The 21,509-nt window shown below is 46.4% G+C and overlaps 1 protein-coding gene across 5 annotated transcripts in view; it reads right to left on the reverse strand.

The window, feature by feature from the left end:
- Positions 1-13,049, reverse strand: part of BCL2L1 (BCL2 like 1) — a 50,604-nt gene extending 37,555 nt beyond the window's left edge. The window contains exons 1-2 of one of the 5 annotated variants that reach the window (XM_043883128.1): positions 12,935-13,049; positions 10,717-11,392 (exon numbers count right to left, since the gene is read on the reverse strand). In XM_043883128.1, coding sequence (XP_043739063.1) covers positions 10,717-11,280 — 564 coding nt within the window. In that variant the 5' untranslated portion in view covers positions 11,281-11,392; positions 12,935-13,049. Of the gene's footprint in view, positions 1-10,716; positions 11,411-11,700; positions 12,624-12,820 lie in introns of those variants that run through there. The other 4 variants (XM_043883125.1, XM_043883129.1, XM_043883124.1 and 1 more) reach the window with 4 other exon arrangements.
- Positions 13,050-21,509: the final 8,460 nt, after the last annotated feature.

The raw sequence follows: 21,509 nt of genomic DNA on the forward strand, positions 1-21,509 counted from the left end.
GGCAGAAGACAGGTGATGTTTACCCAGCTAAGACCAGAGTTGCCAAAAGGCTTCAATCAAGCCTTTGAATCTGCACCTGGCCCAGAGCCCCAAAATAACAACCAGCACAGCCTACCTGATCCACAGGTCGCAGGTGCCTCTGGCTTTTTTTTCCCTGCAGCTCTGTCTGCTGAGCCCTGGCTGGCAAGGGATCGTCTTCCATGATGACTAGGGACCTGGCTGCATCACTCTGGTGCTGGGCCTCTCCCCAACTGGCCCACCTCTAATGTCAGCTATCCCGTCCCTCTGTCCACAGGCCCCCACCATCAGTCACCATTCCCTTCTCCCTGACCGGCTTTACCAGACCCTCTTTACCCAGACCCTTTACCCAGACCCTCTTCTGCCAGTCTGCCTCCTCACTGTCGCCCAAATGCTTCCTACACATCTCAGCCTCCAGCTCTGTCTGGACTGCTCTTACCTACCAAGGCTGCTCTTGCCACATTTTCTCACCTACTGTAAGCCTTCACATTCCACATCTTCCTCAGAGGTAGTAATGATGCCTAACTGAGCATACTGTATTCGGGCACCGTGCTAGGTGGGCTAGAGTCACTCACTCCTTCAGTAAGTATTTGCTGAGTCCCTTGCACCAAGCATTATGCGAGATGCTGGGGATGAAGGAAACATGAGACAAAACTCCTGTACTCTGGGAGCTTAGGTTTTACAAGAGGAGACAGACAGTAAGGAGGTAAACACAGGTGGTCTCTGGAGAGGTGATATTTGAGTTGAGACCTAAATGCTAAGACAGCCCTGATCAGATCTAGGGGAAGAGTGATCCAGGCAAGCCCAAGCAAAAAAGATCACCATTGCTATCTTCATTAAGGGATGACTACTACCTTTCATTTTATGGATGAGGAAACTGAGGACTTGGTGTGAACTGCGCAAAAAGCCCTACTGCTGGGAAAGCTATCATTCAAGCCTCTAGTGAACTTTCTCCTCCCTGACACTTTCCACTATTGGCACAGAAGAGGGTCTGAGCTGGCGGTGCAGCTGGCACGGGAGAAGGTGCACAGGATGATGCAGGCTGAGGGCGGAGGCCACTGGGCAGTCACCAACTGAGTAGCTGATGGTGGAAGTGGGCTGGTTTGGCAGAGGTCCGGGTACCCGTGGGATGTGCCAGCGGGTCTGTCCTCTTCCATTTCTGGAGTCTGCACTACAGATTTGGCACAGTTTGCCTGGAGCCGTTCACCAAGGGTTGTGAGTCTATTCCTACTGCTTTAAATGAGTTTGCTCCCTTAAGGACAGAGACATTTTTGTAGCCTGCTGCTAAGTCACTTCAGTCGTGTCCAACTCTGTGCGACCTCATAGACGGCAGCCCACAAGGCTCCCCCATCCCTGGGATTCTCCAGGCAAGAACACTGGAGTGGGTTGCCATTTCCTTCTCCAATGCACAAAAGTGAAAAGTGAAAGTGAAGTCGCTCAGTCATGTCCGACTCCTAGCGACCCCATGGACTGCAACCTACCAGGCTCCTCCGTCCATCGGATTTTCCAGGCAAGAGTACTGGAGTGGGGTGACATTGCCTTCTCCATTTGTAGCCTAACCTGCATCTAATAATAACAACCCTTCATGTTCATTGAGCAAATCCTGGCCGAGCCTGTGCCCAACCCCAGGCCCTGTGCCAGGTACTTGGGGTGAAATAAGCCAGTCTGGGCCTGCAAAGAAACAATGACGCTGTGGTTTGAGGGTAGGCTTTGGTATCAGATACAGCTGAGTGCAAGACCCAGCTCTGCCTCTTCCAAGGTGTGTCACTTTGGACATGTTATAGAGCCTCTTGAAGCCCTGAATTCTCCATCTTCACGCCAAAGCAGTTATGAGAACCAAAGAGGATGATTATGTCAGGGGCATAAACATAGCACCTGGCACAGAGCAAGCACTCAACACACAGCATCTGTCATTATTACTGACGAACACTGCGTTTCACTTTCTCATTTGAGCCTTGCTTACTCTGCAGGGCTGGTACTATTCTCTCAGATGTGTGGATGAGACTGGAAAGCTGATTCACATAGTGCTGCACCACCAGCAAGAAATTAAGCTAAGTTTCAAATATGAGTGCAGAGTTTTATCTAAGGTTTTGTAGAAAGTGATCAATACATCCTGTAACGAGCCTTGCCTGGTGTGTCTGGGAGCTGAGGGAACGGCTGGGCGCTGCACACAGCCTGACTCAGATGGCAGAACACCAGCATGGCCCAAAGTACCTCAGGTTTGAATCCCGGGTCATCCTGGTACTAGTCTGTGAGGCTCCGAGCATGCCACTTTTCTCTGAGACTCAGTCTTCTCAACTCTACCGTGAAGATGACACCACCTACCTTGCAGGGTTTTTAAGATAATTTAGAGATAAAGAACACAGGCTTGGAGTAAGACAGATGTGGTTTCAAATCTTAACTCTGCTTCTTACTAGCTGAGTCTCCCCAAATCTCATTGTCCAGTAATGCTGAGGTTGTTGGACAGTAACACAAAAATGAAGCTGGGGAAAGCCCTGCCACATAGTAAGCACTGGATAAATGCCAACAACCATTCACAGTCGGGGAAGGGGGTGCATGCAGTGTAGTGTTTAAAAGGGGGAGCTTGGAAGTTATCCTCATAGGCTTTGTCACTTACTAACCAGGCTGCCCTGCATAAGCTGCTTAATATCTCTGTACCTCAGTTGCCTCGTTTGAAAAACAGGGATAATAATAGTAACAGCTTCAGAATATTGTCTACAAATGGAATAAGTTAATACATGTAAGCATTGTGAACAATGCCTGGCATAGAATAAGCACTTGATAAATGTTAGGTGCTATTAATAGTAACATTAACAATAATATTAATCACCAAGTGGAATAAGAGGGAGGGACTGTATAATCCTGGGACACGGGCATCCTGTGGAAGAGTTCCAGGGAAGTCCCTGGGCAGCTATTTGTAGGCAAGTTCTCAGCCTCTGGCAGAAAGACTCTTCTATGGAAAGGACATGAGGCTGGGGGTTCCTGAGCAAAAACCTCAGTCCTGCTGACCAGGAGGCCAGCCTCTGGGGAGGCCAGTCAGGCTCCTTGGAAGGACACAGTGTTCCCGGCCCCGCCTGACTCGGGGGAACAAAGGCACGTGTGTGTGGCCAGGGAGGAGGGAGGGGAATGTTTCCCTTTCAAGAGCGGAACAAAGGATCTGAGGCATAGTTGAGTGCGTTCCAATTCCCTCCCAGGCTAGCTCCCATTCCTCAGATGATTGTCCAACAAGGTTTTCAGTCTTTTAGCTTCCTCCTGGAAGGTGACCGCGGGGAGGGGCTGGCAGGCTCCTCTGGACCCTCTATCAATTGTCTCTAGGAGGTAGGATTTCTACGTGCCAAACCTCTGAGGAGTCCCAGGCCTGTGCAGGGCTGGGGTGGGGACCCCTGAGGGTTAATGGATGACCTAGGGCACCGCAAGTGACAGGTTTCATGTCCCTCTCGGGTAAGTCCAAGACTAAAACTGCTACTCAGTGTGGAGCCAGGAGAGAATCCAGGAGTTTGGACAACCCCCCTCCAAGGGTGGGTGGAAAGGTGTGACAGAACTCAGTGGAAATGCATTTTCTAAGGGATGATCATGAGAAGAGAAGACAGGCGAAGGGTCAAAGGGGAGGGAACAAAGAAACTAACTGACAAGAGGAAAGGGAGAGACATGGGCAAAAAAGGAGTCTGTACGTGGGGAGAGCCTTTAGGGATATTACTTTCCAATTTCCACACTCTAGCCAGCAAGAATCCGGCTGCAGGGCTGGGACAGGAAGCAGTCCATGGAAGTCACTGCAATGGCATTTCCTGAAGAGGGAGAAAAAAACCTCTAGTTCCGAGGGGAGCTCTGGAGTCTGACCAAAAAGCCCTGTAGCGTGGAGCCAGTCTTAAAGCTCTGGCTTGGCCTGAGTCTCATCAGGGGTGAAACCATATAGCAGAAGGTCCCAAAGGCAGTTTCTTTCTGCAAAAATACGATTTACAAAAATCAGTGTAATAAATGGGAAGCCAGGTGATGTGATTGAAGGAACCCTAGGATGTGACCGCTGGTTGCTGCTGATACTAACCGTCACTATGCAGAGCCAAACGACAGGAATTAACTCACTGAATCTTCAGAACAAGGTACCATTAGTACAGCCATTTACAAGGTAAAAGACTTGCCCCAGGTCACACAGCACACAAGTGGTCAAATCTAGATCTGAAAGCCCAAACCCTGCATCTTCCTCCAATGGGCAGATCACTTTATCTTTCTCTGCCTGATTCCTTTCTGCTCACCTCCAGGGTTGTTGGTTATAAGCATCAAAAAGGCAAGGTGGGGGGATTACTGGCGGTCCAGGGGTTAGGACCCCGAGCTTCCACTGCAGGGGCCATGGGTTCGATCCCTGGAAAGAGCCATCCTACAGCATAACTATCATGAAATATGCCACAATGGTGGAACCCACAAGGCCTAGGGCCACTGAGAAGCAGGATTCCTAGACTCAACTTCAAACCTCCATCTTATAGATGGGAAACTGAGGCCTAGAAGTGATGTGGCCAAGGTGAGACAGTGAGCTGAGGCAGATTTGAGACTAGAACTGGGATCCTAACAAAGACCAGCATTTGACCAACATGGCAAAAGAGCACTACAAAGCTCCTGGCGGGACAGGAACACTGCCGGGGCCTGCCTGCCTGCCTGCCCGGAGGATGTGCCAGAAGGTCACTGTGGAGTCCAAACAAGGGAGAACAGATACTGTAGATTCTGTGAACAGGTCTCTGACACAAGCTCTGTGCAAAGATGGTCAGAATTACGATACCAACTACTGCCAGACTCTACGCATCTCAGGCAGATCTCTAGATCTTTTGTGAAGCAGTTAATACCTGCCCTAAGGTTCAGAGAGTTCAAGAAGCTGGCCCAAGGTCACAGAGCTAGACACAGGTGATCTGGGACCTCAATCCAGACACGGTGCAATTATTCAGAAGCAAGAGTGCTAGAGGGAAGAACCATTCAGGATACCACATTTGAAGAGACTATCTCCAAAGAACATCTAGCATACTTAAACCTGATTCTATGATTGCTAAGTGGTTAAGAAATGTGGCTTTCAAGGTGGTCGGACCCACCAATAAGCCGTGTGAGTCTGGTCTTGTTCCTTAGTCCCTGTTCACCATTTCCACCTCTATCTCCTGATTCAAGCCACTCTTCTTTCTCACTTGACTGCTACACCAGCCTCTTCGCTGGGCTCCCCTGTGGAATTCAGAACTTGTGGAACTCATCCCTGCTCCTGATCTTTTCCTGGCCTCTCATTCAACCAAAGTGAAGTCTTCATCATGGCCTGTCATATGCTATGAGATTGGGCCCCTGGCTACTCTGCCCCCTCAATCCCACCCACTCTCCCCTCTCACCTCTGACCACTTTCCCTCTTGCTGTATCTTCTCCAGCTGCGCTGGCCTTCTCTTTCATCCCTGAGCCTGGCCAGCACACTCCCTTCTGAGTCCATCCCTCTGCTTATAACACATTCTCTAAAGGTACCCACATCAACCACCAATTTACCTTCTTCAAGTCTTGGCTCAAATATTACCTTTCAGTGATGCCTTCCCTAGGCACTCTTTTAAAACTGCAACCTTATCTCCTTTGCTAGGCATGCCTTGTACTTCAATGTACTTTATTTTCTTCCTAGCACTTAGTATCAATTGATATATGTTACGTATGTATATAATTGGGGCTTCCCAGGTGGCTGAGAAGTAAAGAATCTGCCTGCCAATGCAGGGGATCTGGGTTGGATCCCTGGGTTGGGAAGACACCCTGGAGAAGGAAATGGCAACCCACTCCAGTATTCTTGCCCGGGAAATCCCATTGACAGAGGAGCCTGGAGGGTTACAGTCCACGGAGTCGCAAAGAGTTGGACACAGCTTAGATACTAAACAACACAATTACATGTTGTCTGTTTCTCCCCATTAGAATATGAGCTCCCGACACAGAAACTTAATTTTATTTAATGCTGTACCACTAGTGCCTAGGACAGCCTGACACACAATAGGAGCTCAATTAATACTATCTGAATCAACGCATGAATAATTAAATAAAGGGCAATTCCCATTACTATTATTCTGGTTTGATAAGTGTCTGTTTCTTCAGAAATTTAGTGAGCTATCTCTGCTCAATGCCAATTAAACAAGTATTGACAAGACATGGACTCTACTCTCAGGAAACTCCTAAACCTGATAGAGATATGGTAGTGTTAGAAATGTCTTTTCACTAATTTAAGCTCTATCAATGCGATTTACCTATCCAAATTCTCCTATACTATACCAATAAAAAAGGCTTAGCCCCTCTTCCTGCAGATATTTGAAACCAGAGATCGTGGTCTCCTGGGTCTTCTTGTCCCCAGGCTAAACAAAAAAACCCATTGGGACTGTCTGACTCAGATCTGCCAACTGGGAACAGGAAAGACAGACTGTCGGCCGGGGAGAGAGAAGAGAAGCGGATCCAGGAGCAGACTGACTCCTTCAAAGAAAAGAGACAGTCCTTGGGGAGGACTCCACGGAATTAGGTTGGAGGATGGGGGTGGGGACAGAGCCCTGCTAATTAAGGCAGTAGGAGATTATGTTTCCGCAGAAGAGCAGCTCACTGGGAATTACCCCTAAATCTATCCATGGTAAACCCAGACAAAATCATGGCTGCTGAAAGAAAGCCCTGTAATGGAAGGCTGAGGGCACTGGAAGAAACCAGGAAGGATGCTCAAACCTCTAGCCTCAGGACAGATACCAGCTGGGGAAGGGACAACCAACAACTGCACCTTCCGGTAGCCCACACAAAAACCAAGAAAACCCTGCAGGTTCCATTGAAGGTCCCTGAAAAAAACCTGGGGTAATTTTCTACCAGAAGCTGAAGGGCTCTGTGGGGCTACTGTGGAAATCAATCCGAGGAAGCCTGGAAAACCCTGTGATGGTGATGGAGTTTTAAGGGCAACTTCAAATGTACCTCCAGAAGAACCGGGTGTTTTGAGGGGGAGCCCCTGAGACACTTCTACCTCACTTTGGGACCTGAATGAGATTACTAAAAATTTCCACGTTTGGGGTTTCTAATGGGGTTTCCCCAAGAAAACCGCAGAATTGCCAACAGCTGCTGAGATCTGCAAAGGTCGCTGAGGTGCTTCAGCAAAGCATACATCAGTGCCAATGAAGCCAGAACAGTCAAGAAGAAACCTACAGAAACTAGAAGACCACAGAGCCATGCAGCCTGGGGAAAGGCCAAACGATGTTTTCTTCCCCCACCCCCCCAAAAACTGTTCAACAATGGTGTTTCCATTAAGCTAAGGGGTTTCCCAGGGACAGTGATCCCAAAATGGCCTGGCCCACCTGGGTCCTACCACCTAACTGTCCACATTCCCATTGGAAAGCCCCAGAAACATTCAGTCTCTACTATTCTGGCTGAGTATCTCAAGGGCTGGCTTTGTGTCTCGAGAAACTCTGGGGGCAAAGTTCAGTTTTTGGAGGCAGGTAGCCCACTCATTAAAAGAAGTGCCTCCACCATACAATTAAGGCCCAGGAGAGCCTTTGTTCTACATCATTTACTAGAGTCAAGCTATGGCAGGTGGCTATCATTAGTTCATTTTACAGGTGGAAGAGATGAATGGACAAGAGAGACAAACAGGTTCAGCATCTTGCCAGGGGACTCTAGGTAGGCAGTGGTGTGGATATACAGATGAGGAATTCCAGTCCTTGGGGCATCACCCATAATTAAGTAGACATACCAGGAGCAGGCCATCTTCTCCCTTTATGCATACAATTCTTACCTACCGGGAGGGCCAGAAGTTTTAACAAAAAATTAACAAGAAGCCCACTCTCACTGGGCAAAATCCTGTTACTGAATTGAGTTTTACCAGTGACAAAATCTAGACGTTACATACATGCCTCTGGCAGCCTGCTACCACCAACACAGGGGCTGTTCTTCCTGCAGTTCCTGAACAAGGCCAGCATCACAGACTCAAGTGAACACCTCCACAGGCACGTTTTGCTTGGCCAACAGCGTCTCTGGCTCACATTATTACTCCTAAGACAATGTGATATGGAGGGGAAGAGATTATAGGCTTTGGAGTCACGCCCACCTGGGGTAAATTCTCACTCAGTCACTTAACTGGCTGATGAATACTTGGGGCCAGTCATTTAAGCTACCAGGAGCTTCACATATAAACTGAGAATAAACTTGCCTACCTTAGAAAGTTATTGTGTGGAATATATGAAATAGCATGTCATTTCCATGAGAGAAAGTACCATATCTGGCTTATAGCCAATACCTAGCACATGCCTGCCTCATAGAAGATGTTCAGTGAATTTTGGCTGCATAAGTAAAAGACCTAATACAATGCCTCATGCATAAGATATACTCTGTAAAAGCTCATTTCCTTTTCCTTTCCTGCAAGGATGCTAAATTTAGAGCATATCCCAGAGTGGAATGGTCCATAATTCTTACATTCTTGGATCCCCCAGGCACAGCCTCCAGGAACCAGTGTGCAGCTCAAATAGAATGGTCCCTGAGAGGAAGTGGGCGGGTACCTTCTACCCAAAGAATCCCAATGTCACATGTTCTCTACCTCCTGGCCTTGGGAAGAACATGCCCAGAAATGGTTCTGGCATAACCGGCTCCTCTGCACACATCCCCTCTGTCCACCAAGAGTAAGTAACATATGGTATGCTGTCCAATGGGCTCTGATAACTCTTGGGCAAAGAGACAGCAGAAGATGGAATGTCAATCCAGTGGTGATCTAATGATCTTGCCCAATGTTTCTGTGTCGAAGACTTCTTTCCACACGCAACACTGGGTGACTGACTAACAACTCTTGGTCCAGGTGGCCCTCTTAGACACTGGCTGGCAGGCCAGGAACCTCTCCCACATTGCCTTTTGTTAACAGTTAGCCACAACCCACATGGTATTAGGACCACCAGCCAGAGATAACAGTGAGGGGCAAAAGGCCCAAGTCTCTACTTAGGCCTCAGAGGGTGTGTCAGAAACGCTGGAATCCTGTCCCTCCTGTAGTAAGTTAAACAAATATTTGCCCCTAAAGAGAATCAAAGGAGGAGGGAATAAGAGAGGTCATCACACAAACCAACAGGAACTATTTAATCATTTATTCCCCCAGGGAGTTCATTTACTGAAAGGCTTTCAAGTCGGGTTAGTCTTAGCCAAAGAAAGCCCTCCACCTCTACCTTCCCAGCCCCACCCCGGTCACCTGACCTCTACTCTGCTTTTTACAAGAACTGGCAGTGGGAAGAGTTGATGAAGTTGCAAAGAAATGGGAAATAAGACAGGGGGTGGTGTACCTGGAGGTCCCTTGCTCAGTGGTAAACTGAAGTGGCTGCCACACCCTAGGCCCAGCCTCTGGATAATTGCATTCTTAACATTCCTGAGTCCATGGTGCGTGGCCCTTTCCACCTCAGCTCCTTCAATAGATGACTTATTTTCCACAGCCTGCTCAATTTTCTGATGGACAGAATGAATACCTCTCATAGGCCCTACACCTCCCTGAGGCAGGGAGATAAGCGAGGAGATACAACTGAGTTCACTGCAGAAGAGCAAAAGCTGCTGACAGTGACCACAGGTAAAGAGTCCCTCCACACCAGCTCATCCTGACTTGGTGATATCAGGGCAAGGGAATTCTCTTCCCTGGCAAAGGAATGAGGCATGACTCGGGTTCAGAAAGCGTACCTGGGTCTGGCAATAACTACTAGAGCAAACTTCCTGTCACTGTGCTCACATCAGCTCCAAGATTTACAAGGACTGCAAGGCAAGGAGGGTTGGCCACATTTTTTTAGTGGAAGAACCTGAGGCTCAAGGTAAACTGGCCTGTCCAAGGTCACACACCTAGTTATGTGACAGGGCTGGGACTCACCCTGTGTCAGTTGGTTTCTGAAGTCTGTCACTAAATCTCAATGTCCCAAGGAGCCCCAAAGACCAGGTTCTTGCATTGCCAGCAAATAGTGCTCAGTGAATGAAGAGGCCCCAGAGCCGTGGCAGAAAAGTGACAAGCATAACAGCTGGAGCTTCCCAACCAACCCCAGGCAGTGAGGTGCAAAGTCCCTGCGCTTATGAGTGACACAGCAAGAGCTCCGCAAACTGGCCAACCATACAGAAAAGTTGCATACTTTAGAGCCAATAAATATGGGGCATAGCACAAACACAACTGGCCCACTGGCACAGCTTACAACCTAAAATCAGACAATCCTCAGCCATCTAAGCCAGAGGGATGCAAAGCCTGGCCATGCAAACTCTGAAATAAAGGGAACTTGATTTGGAGGAGGGAAGCCCAGGACAGGATTGACATCTCAAGGGAGTAAGACTAAAGGGGCTGGTGGGTCACTGATACTCACTCTCTCCTCCAGGCATTCCACTCATCACCCCTTAACGTTGTGAGCTATTATGTCAGGGTGAGGGGTAACCTGTTACCTTTGCATTCTCAAAGGTTTGGGGCCAAATGAACACACAGTCTATGTTATCTTCTGCAGAGAAACTGGAACACAAGTATGACAGAGTAGGGTCACGAGGAAGACCAGAATGAAGATGTCTGGTCCTCACAGAACTAGGTCATCTGTATTTCAGAACAGTTAACCTCTGTGATACAACGAGGCCAGTTATGTCTCCTTAACAAACAATAATAATCACCCAGCACAAAAGAGACACAGGGGAAAGGTTGCTGGGGATTTGACCAGAAGCCAAGGAAAAGGAATACACAAGGGGCGTGGTTCTTACCCAGCCGCCGTTCTCCTGGATCCAAGGCTCTAGGTGGTCATTCAGGTAAGTGGCCATCCAAGTTGCGATCCGACTCACCAATACCTGCATCTCCTTGTCTACGCTTTCCACGCACAGTGCCCCACCGAAGGAGAAAAAGGCCACAATGCGACCCCAGTTCACCCCGTCCCGGAAGAGTTCATTCACTACCTGTTCAAAGCTCTGATAAGCTGTCCCTGGGGTGATGTGGAGCTGGGACGTCAGGTCGCTGAATGCCCGTCGGTACCTCAGTTCAAACTCATCGCCTGCCTCCCTCAGGGCTTGCTTCACCGCTGCCATGGGGATCACTTCCCGGGCATCCAAGCTTCTGCTGTGGCCAGTGGCTCCATTCACCGCAGGGCTATCTGCCAGGTGCCAGGATGGGTTGCCATTGATGGCACTGCGGGTTTCCATATCTGATTCTGTCCCTTCTGGGGCCTCAGTTCTGTTCTCTTCCACATCATTAAACTGACTCCAGCTGTATCCTTTCTGGGAAAGCTTGTAAGAGAGAAAGTCAACCACCAGCTCCCGGTTGCTCTGAGACATTTTTATAATAAGGATGGGCTCCACCAGTCCATTGTCCAAAACACCTGCTCACTCACTGGGTCTGGTCTCTGCTTAGTGGTTCTCTTCCAAGATCCAAAGCCAAGATAAGGTTCTGAAGGGAGAGAAAGAGCTTCAGGGGAAAAAAAATGAATATGCAAGCCATTTACCTACAACATCCCATTCCCCACTCCAGGTACTCGAACTGGGTTCTTTGCCGCTCTTATGAAGATCTGGGTCTAGCTTCCCAGGTACTTCAATGAAGTCAATTTGAAAGCACCAGTGGGCTCTGAATCATCACACCGGCCTTTTTTTTCCCCTCCCCTTTTATCCCAGCCACCCCCTTTTCTCTGAAATGTCTTCCTCAAATAGTCACCCCGATGGGCAGTCTGCCCCCCACCCCCATACCCCCTCACCACCTACATTCAAATCCGTCTCAGGCGACGGCAGGCAGGTGCAGCCCCCGGAAGATCTTTTGTATCATAGGTGGGAAAGGAGGTGGCAGCGGGGATGCCGGTAAGTCAACCGGCCTCGCGGCGGCGGCTGGCAAAAAAAGCAGCTCCGGCTGGAGGGATCATGCGACCCGGCGGACTGAGAGCTCAGGAGGCGACACAGGAATTACGAAGCTCAAGAACCGGCCCCCTCGCTTGCTTCCTCCTCCATCGCCCCGATCGAGGGCGGCCGCTCAGCAGCCGCGGCCTCCTGCCACCCAGGAGCCCAGCCCCCTCGCTCTTGCACGCCCCTTGGCTCTCCGCCTCCTACTGGGAGCTAGGAGAACTCTCTCGGAGGTGGCTGGTGTGAGGTTTAGTTTGTTTTTTTGTTTTTTTCTATTTCAGTATCAGCCCTGGGTGAGGCTTCCGAAGAAATCCTGAAGGGACTTCTCGATGGGGCTCAAGGTTTCGATGAGAAACAGAGGGAGGGGAACACTGCCTTGGATCTGCGGTCTGACTTTGGAAAGGCCATCCCCGGTCCTTTCTGGGAGGCTGAAAGCCGGAGACCCCCCAGAAACGCCGCTGGCTTTCTTTGAATTCCCCAAAGGCCCTGGTCGTGGCGGTGGCGGTGGGGGATTGCCGGGTCCTCCATTCCCCGCACGGACACAATGGCCGCCGGCGCCCTGCACAAAGACCCGGCGAGGGTGAGGCACCGAGCTTCTCCACGGGTCAGAGACAAGGGTCGAGGCCTGCTCGAGACCCCCCACAGCTGAGACTACGTTTTCCTGGGGACAGGCCCAGTTCGGCTTCTTGGCACCCCCGGGAGGGCTTAGAGGCCCGGGGTTGCACCTCTCCAGAGCCCCGGGTGGGTGGGCTGCGGCCTCGCGGCTTCCTCCGCGCGCTAGGCCGGGTACCCGCCTGGCCACCGCCCCGTTGCTAGGCAACCGCTCTCCCTCAGGGGCGCCCCCTAGACCTTTCTGGGAGGTGGGGTCTCGCCCCGGCGGCCCGCCCCGGCGTAGCCAATCAATGAGCCTAGGTAGCAAGGAAGCAGAACGGCGAGGGCTCCCATTGGGCACAGCGCCTGCCACGCACGGGGGAGGCGGTGCTCTCACCTGCGAGCCCCGCGAGCCGTGGGGGGCCACATACCCCCTTCATCGGCCAGGTCGTTTCCGGACGCGAGCGCTCTTCGCGGCCAAATTCCGCGCCGCGGACTGGGGCCGGCCTACCTGGCTGACGGCTCGCGCTCTCTCTTCCGAACGAGCCGGCCTCAGTTTCCCTGAAGAGACCGGGGGAACTTGCAAGCTCTGTCACTTCCGGTGCCGCGGCAGCGCGCGCGAGCCCGAGACGCAGAGGGAGTGCGCGCCTGGAGGACTGGCGTCAAGAACTGGGCGAGAGCGCCCCTTGGCGGTAGATCTGAGGATTCCGGACACAAGGGGAAAAATGTCTACATTCACATTTCCATGCATTCCTTTGGTCAGTTTAATACACCGATCAGTTTGCATATCGAAAAAGAGTTGCCTTGTGGCTAAGAACCTTGTGTTTAGGATTCTAGTCTTGACGATTTGGCAAGTTACTCAACTGCTGCGCGCCTCAATTATCCTTAACTCTAAAAAGAGTATAAACTAGCCTCCCTCCTTGAGTTATTGTGGTGATTTTAGAGTTGTTATTTGTGAAGTCCATAGTCTGTGCTGCATAAATACATTCAGCAATTATTTATTGTTTCGGTTGCTGAAAAGAGAGTTAGGAACAAGACAAGACATGACCCATGTTTTCATAGAGACTTAAACCCTTGAGGTGAAGAGAGACAGTAAACAACTGAGAAAACAAACAAGGTAATTTCAAATAGTGACTAGGGCTCTAAAGAAAACAAATCAGGGTATTGTCATAAAGAGGGTGAAGGAAGAGGTGGTCCATTAAAATGGGTGCCCTCTCTGCCCAGTGAGGGAAACAGACATTTTGTTTCAACTGTTTTTTTAATTGTTTGTGTAGGGTGCCAGAGATGGCCTCTTTGAAGAAATGACGTAGAACCCAAGACCAGAAGTGTAAGAATATGCCAACGCATTGAAGGAGTGTAGAGAACATCAACCTTAGCAGAGGAACTGCCTTCTACAACGTGTCCTGAGGCAGGAAGTTTCTGGCATGTCCCCGAAACTGAAGGAGAAGCACTGTGACTGAGGGAGGGCAAATGCGGTGTGAGAGGAGGTTGAGAAGTTTACCGTGGGAATGAGTTGGAATTGATTCTAAACATTGAAAAGTTTTATTTTGTGGTAATTTAGTTGATTAAAAATAGGATATTAAAAATATACCAAAGAGCATAGAAAGTCCTCTTCCCACTCCTGCTTTCTAATCCCTGTTCCCCTCACAGAGATCATCACAATTAATTAATTAATTTTTCTGCTGACTGTGTGACATGTGGGATCTTAGTTCCCCAACCAGGGGTTGAACCCATGCTCCATGCAATGGGAGCACAGAGTCTTAACCACTGGACCATCAGGCAAGTCTCAGAGATCGTCACTCTTAAGCCTTTCTTCTGTAGTCTTTCAGAGATGGTCAGTGTATTCACAAGCAAATGTATATGTAAAAATGTTTTGCACAACTGGTAACTTGCTATAAACACTTCTACATCTCGCTTCTTTTTGCTGAGCTCTATGTTTTCAGTCTACCCTGATTTTTTGTTTTATTTTTAAAATATTTAAGTATAATTGATTTACTATGTTGTGTTAATTTCAGATGTACAGCAAAAAAAAAGTTATATCCATTCTTTTTTGGACTCTTTTCCCATATAACTCTCCTTTAATTTTTTAAATTAACACACAACTTCATAAAAATATGGGCTTCCCTGGTGACTCAGACGGTAAAGAATCCGCCTGCAATGCAGGAGATCCAGGTTCAATTGCTGGGTAGGGAAGATTCCCTGGGGAAGGGAATGGCTACCGACTCCAGTATTCTTGCCTGGAGAAGTCCATGGACAGTGGGCTACAGTCCATGGGGTCGTGAAGAGTCGGACACAACTGAGTGACTAACACTTTATAAAGATATGCCGTAATTTACTTGCCAATCCCCTATTTAGGGACAATTAGGTAGTTTCCAGTCTTATCTTATTATAAATAAAGCTATAACTTGTTCATTGGTTATTTTGCATATGTGGGAGTTTATCTGTTAAGTAAATTCCTGGAAGTGGAATTGCCAGTAACTGAGTATATGAATTTGTTTTTGTTTTGTTTTAATGGATATTGGCAACATGCTCTACATAGCAGCTGCACCAGTTTTTCCTCCCACCGTTAAAGCCTGAGACGGATTATTGCCTCACATCCTGAGCTACACAGGGTGTTATCAGACTTTTTTATCTTCGCCAATCTGATAGGTAAAAACTGAGAGGCACTTTTATTTTTCATTTCTTTTGATTAAGAGTGAAGTTGAGCAATTTTTCATATTTATATGAGTCTTTTTTTGGGGGCAGGTTTTGTCCTGATGAATTCTCTGTTCATTTTGTTCACCCTTTTTTTCTGTTGGTCTTTCTGTTGAACTTTTTTCTCATTGATTTGTAGACTGTTTATCCTTTTTTTTTCTCCCCTACATATAAGTTATCAATAGTTTCCCAATGTATTATTTATTACCATGGGAAAACTTTTACTTTCTATATAATTAAATGTATGAGTCTTTTCCTTTGTGGTTTCCAGGTTCTATGTCATTCTTATGAAGACTTTTTCCAGTTTGATACTATAAAAATAATTCCCTATTTTCTTCTACTTGGTTTCATATTTTACATTTCAATCTTTGTTCCATCATAAATTCCCTTCAGTGTAAGATGTGAGGCAGGAATCCATAAATTTTTTCCAAATAACTACCTAGTTACCCCAGTATCATTATCTTTTACCAACTCACCTGAAATATCTCATTACCATCGTCCATATTCCCAAGTGTATTTGTGTCAATTTCTGAACTTTTTATTATGTTCCATGGAAAGGTTTTAAACTGGCACAGGACATATACTGATTTCCTTTATTAAAACCTGTGGTGAAAAAAAAAATTAAAAAAAAAACAAACAAAACCCTGTGGTGTCACAATCATTTCAACATGGAAACTTTTATTCTGAAGGTCTACAATGGGCTTTGGGAGCCCAGCAGAGGGCAGAGTAGCTGAGGGGCATTTTAGGTGGAAGGCGCTGCCTGAGCAGAGGTGTGGAGTGTTAACAAGAGGGTCCAGATGTGTCTTAGAAATAAACCAACATGGCTGGGAGGAAGTGGTGGCAAAGGAAACAATGCAAATGTGTTTCCGAGGGTGCTGAACACTAAATAGGCACTGGAGGAGCCAGCCATCCTTTTTGAACGGAAAGGACATAAAGAGATTCATGTTTGGGGAAGACAGAGCATTTGGGGAAGGAAACTTTGCAAGATTTATTAAGATCCTTAAAAATGGTTCTGGAGGGACTTCTATGGTGGTCCAGTAGTTAAGACTCCACACTTCCAATGTAGGGGGCAAGGGTTCAATACCTGGTCAGGGAACAAGGAACTAAGATCCCATATGCTGCATGACATGATCAAAAAAAAAAAAAAGACTGGAAAGATCATTGAAAAATAATCTTTGATTGGAATTGAATTTAAGAAAAAACATGAAGTGCAACCAGTTTTATCCACGGAAATGTTCATACAAGGTTATTTATAACACAGGATAGAAAAACTGAGAAGTTCAGTAAAAAGAGTGATGCTTTAAATAGATTAAGTTCACACCATACTTCATGATGTGGAAAAATACTCATACCATAGAAGTTTGAAAAAAGAAGGTTACAAAGCTATTCTGAGAATTATTCTAATTTATTTAAAAATGTACATTACATGCAACATATAGTAGAAAAGATTATACCAGGATGCAAAAAGGTGGTTATTGCTACATAGTCAAATTATGGATGATTTTATTTTCTTTTTTATACTTTTTGTATTATCTAAACATGACTATATTTTGTAAAATTGGGAAATACTGTTTATAAAAACACGTTTGCTGAGATTTAGATGATGAGATGCTTATGGTATAATGTTAAATGAAGATAAAGATACACAAAATTAGATTTGTGACATCTCAACTCTAAATACCATGCATAAGAAAAAAGGCTGGGAAGTCAATATGATAAAGACAAAAGAAAAATGGAGAAAGCCCTTGTGCAGATGCTAAAGAGGAACAGAAACGAGTGGCCAATAAACCACAGACATTGAGGTAGATGCTCAACCCCACTAGTTTTCACGGAAAATGCTGATGAAAACCTCAGTGAGATACGATTTCACGTTCATCAGATTGGCAAATCTGAAATTCCATCAGATTGGCAAAAGAGAGAAAATCTGGCTTTTTTTTGGTCGATGACTGTTCAGCAGTTAATTCTTATTTTTGGTGTTTTCATAAGAGTCAGTGAGCTCAAGTCCTTCTACTGTGCCATCTTGTCTCCTCCGTCCAGATTATTTTAATGATGTCCTAAACTTTGGTAAATATCTTGCCTTTGACTGACTTCTAGAGCTCCTTTCAATCGGCTCTCAGAAAGCAAACCATCAATCCAGTGCAGGAACTGGAGGAAATGGTGCTGCCTGCTTGCCAGCATCTCCCTCACCTTGGCAGAGGAAAATTGGATAAGATCAAGTATGGTTCAAGAATATGGAATAGGGACTTCCCTGGTTGGTCCAGTGGTAAAGAATCTGCCTGCCGTTGCAGAGGACATCGGTTCGATCCCTGGTCTGGGAAGGTTCCACAGGCCATGGGGCAGCTATGCCCGTGTGCCACAACTAATGAAGCCAGTGTGCCTACAACCCGTATTCTGCAATGAGAAGCCACCACAATGAGAAGCCCACACACCTCTACTAGAGAGTAGCCCCTGCTCACTGCAACTAGAGAAAGGCTGCACGGTGACAAAGACCCAGCACAGTCAAAAATAAATAAATAAGTAATCTAAAAAAAAGAATACAGAATAACTTTGAAAAAAAAATATTGTTACAGGGTAGAATTGAAGATGCCTACAACCTATGACCCAGCAATTCTATTTTTTTATATATGTTCTAAAATAACTCTTAACACGTGTGACATGCAGGTATAAGGATGTTTCTAGCAGTACTAGTTGTTATAGCAAAAATATGGAAACTATCCAGTTGTTCATTATAGCAGACAATTAACCAAATGGTAGTATGTTTATGGGCTTCCCAGGTGGTGCTAGTGGTAAAGAACCCACCTGCCAGTGCAGGAGACATAAGAGATGCATAAGCATATATAATTTTTTGTAATTTAGAAAGTTTTTTTTTTAAATAGAAAAAGCCTCCAATATTAAAGTACCTTGACTTAGGCCAGGGTCCACTGCAAATGCACAGGATGGAATTTCAAGTGATTTCCCTTTTCCAACTTGGAGAAGAATACAAAAGTGAAAGTGAAGTGAAAGTTGCTCAGTTGTGTCCAACTCTTTGTGACTCCGTGGACTATCCAGGCCAGAATACTGGAGTGGGTAGCCTTTTCCTTCTTCAGGGGATCTTCTCAACCCAGGGATCGAACCCAGGTCTCCCACATCACAGGCAGATTCTTTACCAGCTGAGCCACCAGGGAAGTGAAGAATACAAAGGCACCACTCATTTCCCTCTGCTCTATGAATTTGCCTATTCTGGAAATTTCATATGGATGGAATTATGCAGTGTTTGTCCTTTTGAGTCTGACTTCTTTTATTTAGTATAATGTTTCTGGTTCATCTATTTTGTTGTACATATCAGTATTTTATCCCTTTTATTAAAGAATACTATTCCACTCTATGGATTTACCACATTTTATTTATCCATTCATCAGTTGATGGATGCTTAGTTGTTTCCTATATTTCATTGCTTTTAATTATTGTGTGCAAATTTAATTTCTGTGTGCCAAGGTGTCATCCCTTGTGGCTCAGACAGTAAATCCGCCTGCAATGCGGGTGATCCAGATTCGAGCCCTGAGTAGGGAAGATCCCCTGGAGAAGGGAATGGCTACCCACTCCAGTATTCTTGACTGGAAAATTCCATGGACAGAGGAGCCTGGTGGGCTACACTCCCTGGGATCGCAAAGAGTCGTACATGATTGAGTGACTAACACACAAAGTGTAATCATAGATCACAGCCTTGTCATGGTAAAGGGGCTTGTGTAACTTGAAGTTATAATCCAGGGCATGCAGGGCCACCCAAGATGGGCTGGCTCAATAGACATGAATTTGAGCAAACTCCGGGAGATAGTGGAGGATAGAGGAGCCTGGTGGTCTACAGTCCACAGGGTTGAAAAGAGTCAGACACAACTTAGCAATTGAGCAATAACAATGAGGTATCTGTAATCCTTCCTCCAGAATGGACTCCACATCAGCCAGGAAGAGACCAGGACACCCACAGAGCTCCCTGTGTTTGGTTGGATGGGAACTGTAGAAGACAGATCCTTTTGATGACTGTCACCAATGGCTCATAATTGTAAACTTCTCCGGGGGTGTCACTGGGTGATCACAACCACCTCACCTGGAGGTGTCCGAGGGTTATTCCGCCACCTAGAGCTAATGACCAGCTGTTGTCTATTCTCCATGAAGTAGGCGGTCTCTACTGAGCTGAAAGGCAGGTCCAGATTTCTGGCCTGGTGACCACCGGTTGGATGGTGGAGGGAGTGACAGATATGGAATGGAAGGGGTAGGAGTAAAATGTTGGGTCTTTCCTTCTCACTTTTTAAATACAGAGCTTGGCTTCCTGCACTTCTCCTTTGCAGACATCTTCCATTATAAGAAATAATAAACTCAAAGCACACGAATATTAATAATACATGGATATATTCTTTTTAAAAAATTAAAGATAAATCTCCAATTATTGTTTCTATCCATGTGTCCTGTTTAGCTCCTTCCCTCTGAAGTTCCCACTCTCTGAGTCTCAATTTCCGCAATCTGTAAGATGGAAATACAACATTACTTACATCACAGGGTTATTGTTAGGATGAAATGAGTTATGCACAAAGTACTTCAAAGAGTGCCTGGTATGTGGTAAGTGCCAGGTAAGTGCTAGCTGTTATTACTTCTTCACACCTGTGGGTAAAGTGTTGCACTGTTTTGCATAGTAAAAAAAAAACCATAATGATCAATTATACTTCAATAAAAAAAGTACTTAAGGTCCAGAAAAAAAAACCCATAATGGTTTCATAATGAAAAAAACAAACAAACCCACAATCAGCACTTTGTGTTTTAACTCAATAATGTGCTTCAAAGATACCTCCCTATCAGTCCAGATCTATCGAACTCTTTTTGAACTGAGGCTTAGTGTTCCATCCTATAGACAGCTTACTGAAATAGCCCCCCTACTAATGGACGGTTAGGTGGTTTCCAGTTTCTCACAGCTACAATGCAACAGCCTACTAATTGATATCCCTATTTCTGCTCTCCTTCCCCATGCCCCTGTTTTCAGCATAGCAGGCAGAGTTATCCCATTAGAAGTAGAGAGTAAATCAATGCTCAAAACCCTCCCAGGACTCCCACCTTATTCAGAGTAAAAATGAATTTCCTTACTAAGGCCCACTATCTGCATCCTGCCTGGGAATACCTCTGGCCTCATTTTCTGAAACTCTCCTCCTTTCTATTTGATCCTGCCACCCTCTGTGTTTGTTAGTCGCTTCATCATGTCCGACTCTTTTTGACCCATGGACTGTAGCCTGCCAGGCTCCTCTGTCCATGGAATTCTCCAGGCAAGAATACTGGAGTGGATTGCCATTTCCTTCACCACCAACCACCCTGACTTTCTAGCTATTTCTAAAGCATGCCTCTCTGCTCCTGCCTTTGCACTAGCTGTTCCTTCTGCCTAGAACACTCTTCCTTAAGATATCTGCATAACTTACTCCTCCTTCTTCAGGTCTTCATCCAAATGTCCCCGAACTACCCTATTTATACTTAACCTTTTACATGGATAAGGTCAAAAGAGTCATGATTGAAATTGTGGATAGAGCCAACCAGATGTATCTGCGTTTCTTTCAGGTCTAAAATTCTACTTTGGTGATTTCAGACCTTGATGTCTCCTATTCATAAATAATGGAAACTCGAGACCCATCATACCATATTAATGGATGCAGAAGGACTCTCTGGGGCCAGGCTTACCTCTTGTTAATTTGGGAGGACTTGGGAAGTTCTTGCACACAGCCTCCTGGCATTGGTTCATTCATTCACTGAGCACTTTCTGCCTAGTAGGCCCTGAACACAGCACAGCTTTGATACCCCTTCTCTTCTAGTATAAAACAAGCACATTTACCTTCCCTGCCCATGGCCCTGAACGTACCTGGAGGTCAGTGAACAGCCAAAGCCTAGGCAGGCCCTGTCCTCCCTTTGTCTCTGTCCAGCCCTCTGTTTCTCCTCTTCTTTTCATCCACCCTTAGGGGCCTGGTGAGCAGACAGCTTTGCATTTATCACCTATTATGAGATATTATTTACTTACTTATTTACCTTGTTTAGTGTCTGTCTTCTCCACTAGTATATCAGCTCCTTGAAGACAGAGATTTTTGTCTGTATTTTCACTACTGCATCCCCTCATTTAGCACAGCGACTGACACATAGTAGGCGCTCAGTAAATGTTGCAGTGACTGTGTCTTCATGTGAAAGTTGATAAGTGTATCTCTTGGAACTAAATCTAGAAATAGAAGTCCTAGGTTGCAGGGCACACATGTTTGACATTTTAAATAGATGTTGCCAAGTTGCCCTTTAAAACAGCTGAACCCATCCATTCTCCCATCTTCTGAGTTACCTTGTAAATTATTGATACCATCACACTTTTAATTTTGGTCAGTCTGATGGGTGAAAGA

Source organism: Cervus elaphus, chromosome 23 (genome assembly GCF_910594005.1).
Source record: "Cervus elaphus chromosome 23, mCerEla1.1, whole genome shotgun sequence".
Taxonomy (NCBI): Eukaryota; Metazoa; Chordata; class Mammalia; order Artiodactyla; family Cervidae; genus Cervus; species Cervus elaphus.